The sequence below is a fragment of the Ranitomeya imitator genome, chromosome 10, assembly GCF_032444005.1.
Source record: "Ranitomeya imitator isolate aRanImi1 chromosome 10, aRanImi1.pri, whole genome shotgun sequence".
Classification (NCBI taxonomy): Eukaryota; Metazoa; Chordata; class Amphibia; order Anura; family Dendrobatidae; genus Ranitomeya; species Ranitomeya imitator.
This window is the reverse complement of record NC_091291.1, coordinates 17,086,015-17,093,984: the sequence shown is the minus strand read 5'-3', so window position 1 is coordinate 17,093,984 and position 7,970 is coordinate 17,086,015. Positions and strand designations below refer to the sequence as shown.

General features: G+C 43.9%; 1 protein-coding gene across 1 annotated transcript; it reads right to left on the bottom strand.

Annotated features, from left to right (window-relative positions):
* Positions 1 to 282: 282 nt before the first annotated feature.
* On the bottom strand, positions 283 to 2,950 carry LOC138652157 (fish-egg lectin-like). The gene is made up of 4 exons (XM_069742928.1): positions 2,896 to 2,950; positions 2,125 to 2,352; positions 632 to 965; positions 283 to 451 (listed from the first exon to the last, which is right to left on the bottom strand). The coding sequence occupies exons 1-4, from the start codon at positions 2,948 to 2,950 to the stop codon at positions 283 to 285; spliced, it is 786 nt and encodes a 261-aa protein (XP_069599029.1).
* Between the last annotated feature and the right edge of the window lie 5,020 nt (positions 2,951 to 7,970).

The window sequence follows — 7,970 nt, the reverse complement described above, 5'->3', positions numbered from 1 at the left end:
CCCATGCACACACACTCTGCTACATCAATAACCCCCCATGCACACAGCCCTGCTATATCAATACTCTCTACATGCACACAGCTCTGCTACATCAATACACCCCTCATGCAGAAATATTTGCCCATCTATGGACTAGATCATTGGTGAGCTTCTTTAAAAGAGTTAGCTGTAAAATGGTTTGAAAGCAAAAGTTTATTTAATGCAAAGAACACAATGGAGAATGAAGCGATTTTATTTTTTGTTTCTCCTATGAACCACACACAACATATGTATTTGTAGGGTCTAATAGCAGTTTGGGTCTGAGGAGCTGTTGACTTTGCACTTATAGATGATTCCTTTCTCGGTGATCAGCCACAAGTTTCCCCGATCATAAGATACATGTTTGAAAGTGTCATAAAAATTCAACTGGGTCCAAGAGGTTCCGATGGGTTTCCCAGCAGAGATCCCTTCCCTGAAATAGAGGGGAGAAGTTACTCACAACTATAATAGTGGCATAATGAGCCATATGATAACTATGTGATGCTGTCGGCCGTCATTAGTGCAGCTCACTGCAGATAGATTCTGTAACTTAAAAGTATAAAAATTATAGTTAGAAATTACAAGTGATGTCCAATAACTCTAAAGCTGATACCTTTTATACACTTGTCCCTGGGAGTTCACGCCGTACACAGAACCATCGGTGCCGACCTCCACCACGGCCAATTTGCCGTCTATTTGCTGCCACCGACTCCCTTGACAGGCCGTGGACGTCACATCATAGCGGTAATATATATCATCGTAGGCGTTTACACCCCAACATCCCCAGGGACCGCAGGTGTAATACTTCAGACGCCCTTCTATGTTGTTGTAGGCTACATTTATCGAGTTGGAAATGGTCTGATCTCTGTTCGCGCAGTAAATATCATCCAATCCATTGGCTCCGGACAGGAATTTATTCCCGCCTGCATCTATCTGTTTCAGACGTCCTATAGAAGTAAACGGTAGAGAAAAATTAAAGGGTTTTCTCAAACAAAGAAATATGGTTGAAAACAGATCTGAAAAGGCTAAATTAACGAATGAAGCTATATTCGCCTGAAACCCTGGTGCTTCCCTTCTCGTCAGCCCCATTACGGTCACTGTAGCATTGATGTACATTGTACTGACACAGACATGTAACTGCTGCAGCCAATCACTGTTTGTCTGCAGAGGTTGCACGGCCATATTGGGATGTCATAATTGCAAAAGAACTACAGTGAGCAGTGAGTGATCTGAATCAAACCGGGAGTAGCAAGGGGTCCCGTATGGTGAGTATAATTTATTTTCTAATTTTTAAACCAGCTATAGTTGTAGCTGTGTAGCTGGACCGTGTGTGCATGGAGGATGTGTTGATGTAGCTGGGTCCTGGCATTTAGTGTGGCGGAGTGGCAGCACAGATGAGTTTAGCTATGTCACATTACAAACCATTGTATCCGTTCTCTTTCTTCATAGTACAGTCACCTCTGCTGTACTGAACCTCTCCCCACACTGCCTGTCCATGGATGAGAGCTCACAGGTATCAGTAATCACACTTATACACTTATGCCTGTTCTGAGGAAAATTGTAATCCCTCTGCAGTGAAAGCAGAGCAGGCTGTCATTACATCTCACACAGGAGTAGCCTGCTCTCCTCTCACTGCAGACAGATTACAAGATGCTGTGAGCACAATAACAGTGAGAATACTGACACATTCCAGATAAGATTCCATTAATCAGTGTTGGGGGAGAGACAGTACAGCAGAGGTGACTATGTGAGAAGGACAACTGAGAGAAGGACTAAACACAGACTGCTGGGATATTTTTCTGTGTGCTCTAATCTCCCAGCACTGTCTAATCATGCAGGAGGTTAGACCAGGAGATCAGTGACGTATCCTTACATCTCGCAAACTGAGAAACTTGCTCTAAGATATGAAAAGAGTTACTACCCAGTTACTTTCTATGTTATAGACAGGCTCAGAACAGCTAAATATAGAGATCCCATATTTTCGCTTACTACTTAGACATGGGGGAACATGGAATACTTTTGGATTACTGCAGTTGCCCTTGAATTTCCTGAATGAAAAATGGTGCAGCCTGAGGAAGCCACAAGGCACGTGCGGAGTCTTCTTACCTGATGCCTGCACCCAGTCGTTATCTTGGAATTTGTAGATATTCTGCATTTTGTTGACTCCCCAGACACCGGCGGGACCGACCGTCACGTGCATCAGCTTTCCAGGAATATTTTTCCACCCGTGGCCCAGCCATTGGTAGATGTCATCATCATCATTCACACCGTAAACCTGACCGAAACCGGCATCCACCTGCCTCAACCGCCCATCGATCACGATGCATAGACGGTCTGCGGAGAAAAGTGGCGAGAGAGACCAAGAAAAGCAAGTATCATGACGATGGCTACGATAACGTTACAGGATGGAATTTACTATTTATGCAGTTGTCAGTTTCTCAGCTGATGATCTTCAGATATAAAAACTGTAGGTCAAAGTTTAGCCACATCATTTTTTTTTTCATCTATCAATGAGGGTCCGATCATTGAGGTCCTATGATTTCCATAAAGAAGGAGCCAGGGCACCTTCCTACAATAGATCCGTGCTCCATTTCTTAGTTTCTTTCTGTACATCAATTAAAAAAATCCCTTTTTTTAATTAAAGGGACCCATAACACAGTTTTCTCAAAAAATTCGACATAGGATAGTAAAATATTAGAACAAATATGAAACCTGAAGAAAAATAAATAAAATAAAATATAAGACTATGAGACTAGCTAATGCAAAAAAATATAAAATATTAACCCTTCTATATCAAAACCAAGAAGGAATAACGAGCCATTTGTCCATAGGTGACATCAGATTCAGCAGTTCTCCTAATAATTGCACAGCGGTTACCTGCAGCAGTGGCAGCTCCGATGCTCAGCAGTAATACACCGAGGATCTGGATCATGATGAGTCCTTGTGTGATGTGATCTACTGCTGATTCTGTCCCATTTATAAGCCGCCCGGACTCCTCCCCAGGTCACTTATCACTTTTGGGAATGGGATGATTCCTCACTCCACCTTAAAAAAAAAAAAAAAAATGATTAACTGACATGTGGCATACTGGATACTGCTTCAAATCTGCAAGGAAACATCAAGCAATATGTGCAAGAATTTTCAGAAATCTCATTTACTTTATTGGTACTCTAAAATGCGGCAATTTTTTTTGTGCTTCAAAAATACGCAAAAAAATCATTGGAAAAATGCAAAGTGTGAAAATACTTTTAGGCCACGTTTAAACTGCTGAAAACTAGGACCATTCAAGTCTGCAAATTTCAGACTGTACTGGCTCCATGTGTAACTCCGTATGCCCATCCTCCCTGTCTGTATATCGGACCAGACTGGAGCATGCTGCGATTTTTTTTCACATGGTCCTCTGTATTTATAGCCCATATGGACTGGCATATGAATTAAAAAACTAGATTACCACGAGGACGGTATACATGCCAAAAACACGTTCTACAAGGACGATATAGAAGACAAAAATACGTTCTGCGAGGATGGTACATAAGCCAAGAATACATTCCTCAAGGACGATATACTTGTACAAGCCAAAAAGACATTCCACAAGGACGGTACACAAGCCAATCATACGTTCCGTGAGGATGGTATACCTGCCAAAAGTACGTTCCACAAAGAAGAGGCGTTTTACAGGGACTCTATCATGCCTCAGCCTCTAACGGGTGCCACCTTGACTCCAGGGTGTAGGGTGGGCAGGTAACGTGAAATTAGCTGTCCTGCTGGTCTCTGGAGCAAAGCATAAAGGCTCGTTGCTCCCTCGGTGTTCCGGCTACCGGGATCCTGCGCCTCAGAAGGAGGCAGCCTGTGTAGGGCAGATCGCCTCCTGGAATCCACTCCTTTGCTATGACTTCTTTCACCCTCTCTGCAATACAGTTCTCCTTCAGTGTATCTTTCTGGAAGCTGCAGCTCTCAGGGCATGCACAGCTCAATGTCCTTCTTCCTCGATCTCTGACAGGATCTCACCCCTGCCAGGGACCAACTACCTGAGCGAAGCTCAGCCAGCAACTAACTAACTTTTCCTACAGGCAACCAGTTTTACCAATGTGAGGAGTGACCTAATAAATAGGAGCAGAGCTCCCCCTGGTGGAGTGTGAAATGTGTTGCATGTTTGTGATACCTGGATGCAGTTGTCCTTCTTTGCCTCCAAACGTAATATCACTCTCGCCTAGAGGAAAATGACATTATTGCAAGGACCAAGACCCTAGGGCGCTGATCTAATAGAGGATTTTTTGTCCAATTGGCAAAGATCCACTGATTCTGGAACAATACTTCTTTTTCTTCTGTGCCCCTCTGTTCGAAAGTTATTTCCCCGGTAATAATATTGCAGATTTTCCCTTCAACTATTTGAGCGTGGTGTACCACAGAACTTCTCCATGACCTCAGTGACCTCAGTGACAGAGCTTCATCCCAGTGATAGCCGTCTTAGAGCCCCGGGGTAGAAAGTCACTTCTCCAGACACCATTAAGTGGTTTCTAGGAGAAACAAGTGTTCCAAATCTTCCGAGTGTCCTCCTACAATTTTTTAGGACCTGCAGGGTGTATTGAACCAGAAGGTCATCCATAGCTGCTCCGACTAACCTCTTGCAACTCAACCTTTATCTATATAATTTGCATGTTCCTTTTTGTTGTTTTTTTGTCCCCCTGTATTATTCCAGTTCCTGTTTTTTCTGGTAAACATAAGTCATCCAAAGACCAGGACAACCTAGAGGTTTTACATAACAATGCCAACAAAAAGATGAGCTAAGGAACGTCCCAAACCTGTTTTACAACTCTAGAACTAATGGTAGATTTTTCGCTGGATTTTTTTGTTTTATTAAACTGAGGACTTCGTCCAATTGCCGCTGTTCCTCTTCTTCTGGAACAATTTTTCTTTTTCTTCTGTGCCCCATCGTTCCAAAGTTATACCCCCTAGTAATAATGGTGCAACGTCTCCCTTCAATTAACTGGATTCTTCACCTTTTACACCCAAAAGGTTCCACTTTCAATTATTTGATATTAACAAAGTATGGCCATCATACAGTTCATTTTATTGGGTATAGCTAGAGAGGGACTGGGGTCCCTCCTACTTAAGTCAGACATTGAGTTAGTTATTCACCTCCTTAATGTGAACACCTGTTGGATAGCGCAGCGCTTGGTTTGTTTTACTATGACGAGGGCTATATTTTCTACTATGAACCTAAGGGCAAGTGCCTAGGGCGGCAGAATTTTTGGAGGCGGCACTTAAATGAGAGATTTGTTTTTCAACTTTTTCAAATCTTTGTTTTCAAGTCATGCATCTCCAAAATATGCGAGGGGTAAGTTTAGCTATAGAGGAGATGAACCTGGTAATTCACAAACAGCAATAGATATACTGTTTATTGCAGTGCTCCGAGCTGCTGGGTTTGACGCATTTTTGTGCACAGTGTCCAAGGTGACTGTGTCAACTTCACTGAAGCGAATGGCTCCATCGGGGGGTTTCGTTGGAATCCTTTTTTGAGGATGGATTCTGAAAAGTGTTTGGCGTACCCAGCAGCACAGAAGACCACAGCAACCAGCATACAGGTCATCATTGTGGAGGAGTCCAAGGCTGCCATACTGTTTTATGGTGAGTCCTGTAAATAAGTCAGAAGATAAGACTGACTCCCATGTACAGTATCTTACTCTTGAAACAAAAGGGCTGGGAGGACAGTGAGGATTTTGTATGTTGAAAATGAACTATTTGTTGACAAACTCATTGTTATAGTACAGATAACATTGTATACGATGGATTTCCTGCAGATATAGAAGAAAATCCCATTGCTAGTGTCTCCACCAGATACAGTCTGGTGCTAAATTAGGCTACATTCACACTAGCGTTGTGCGCCGCTGCGTCGGCGACGCAACGCACAACGCACGCAAAAACGCTGCGTTTTGCGACGCATGCGTCGTTTTTTGCCGAAAATCGGACGCAAGAAAAATGCAACTTGTTGCGTTTTCTTGGTCCGACGCTTGCGGCAAAAAAGACGCATGCGTCGCACAACGCAACAAACAAAAACGCATGCGTCCCCCATGTTAAATATAGGGGCGCATGACGCGTGCGTCGCCGCTGCGTCGCCCGACGCTAACCCGACGCACACTAGCATAACGCTAGTGTGAACGTAGCCTTAGACATGAATCCTAGATTGCAAATACAAAAATAAAAATGTTCAACATTGTAATTCTAAGATGGCCAAACATGATCATGCTGATGAAATAAATATGTAATACATTTTTTTGTGAGTGTGGTCATATTTTAAAGATGAGCAGGTCTTTTGAAATTTGAATTCGCCAATTTTCCCTAAAAAATATGAGGGAACTTTGATATTGGAAAGCTTGTAATTGCTTAGAATCTACACATGGGGGAGAGAAGAGAGGAGACAGAGGACCCCTCTCTCCAAACCTAAACATTTAAACCAAAAAGCTCTATTTAGGGTTGAGCGAAACGGATCGTTAATTTTCAAAAGTCGCCGACTTTTGGCAAAGTCGGGTTTCATGAAACCCGACCCGATCCCTGTGTGGGGTCGGCCATGCGGTACGCGACTTTCGCGCCAAAGTCGCGTTTCGTATGACGCGCTTGGCGCCATTTTTTCAGCCAATGAAGGAGCGTGGGCAGAGTGATGACATAGGTCTTAGGGGCGTGGATGCCTATCGTCATCTTGTCGCTTGTGCGCTGTAGCGATTTGAAATGTGTAACAGCAGCTTTTCTGTTCAGGGACGGAGGAGGGAGGGAGGGAAGGAGAGAGAGAGAGAGAAAAAAAAAAAATCCCATTGACTTTGCATTGGGTTTCGTGTTTCGGTCGATCCCCGACTTTTCGCCATAATCGGCCGATTTCACTCGACTCGACTTTAGAGATAGTCGAGTTTCGCGAAACCTGACTCGTCCCTAAAAAAGTAAAAGTCGCTCAACCCTAGCTCTATTTTGGACTGATCCATCAACAAAACATTGTTCTAATAACATTCTGTTTCTCCAGGTGATCATTAGCAACCGCAAATGGGCAGCCATGTTTGTTTTGAAGAGCAGTGGGTTTTTTCTTGCAATCCTGCCATGCACAGTATTATTATTCATTGACATCCTGATGGTGGATTTATGAACATTAACAATATCTGTTGTGGAAGAGGCCTTTAGTTGCTTAGAGGTTATCTTGGTTCCTTTTGAGGTCTTGCAGAATATTACACTAATCGACTTACCAACGATCACGACCAGCGATACGACCTGGCCGTGATCGTTGGTAAGTCGTTGTGTGGTCGCTGGGGAGCTGTCACACAGACAGCTCTCTCCAGCGACCAACGATCAGGGAAAAGACTTCGGCATCGTTGAAACTGTCTTCAACGATGCCGAAGTCCCCTGGTAACCAGGGTAAACATCGGGTTACTAAGTGCAGGACCGCGCTTAGTAACCCGATATTTACCCTGGTTACCATTGTAAAAGTAAAAAAAAAAAAAACACTACATACTTACATTCCGATGTCTGTCACGTCCCCCGCCGTCAGCTTCTCTGCACTGACTGTGTCAGCGCCGGCCGTAAAGCAGAGTGGTGACATCACCGCTGTGCTCTTCTTTACGGCCGGCGCTGACAGTCAGTGCAGAGAAGCTGACGCCGGGGGACGTGATAGACATCGGAATGTAAGTAGTGTTTTTTTTTTTTTAACTTTTACAATGGTAACCAGGGTAAATATCGGGTTACTAAGCGCGGTCCTGAGCTTAGTAACCCGATATTTACCCTGGTTACAAGTGAACACATCGCTGGATCGGCGTCACACACGCCGATCCAGCGATGACAGCGGGTGATCAGCGACCAAAAAAAGGTCCTGATCATTCCACAACGACCAACGATCTCCCAGCAGGGGCCTGATCGTTGGTCGCTGTCACACATAACGAGATCATTAGCGGGATCGTTGCTACGTCACAAAA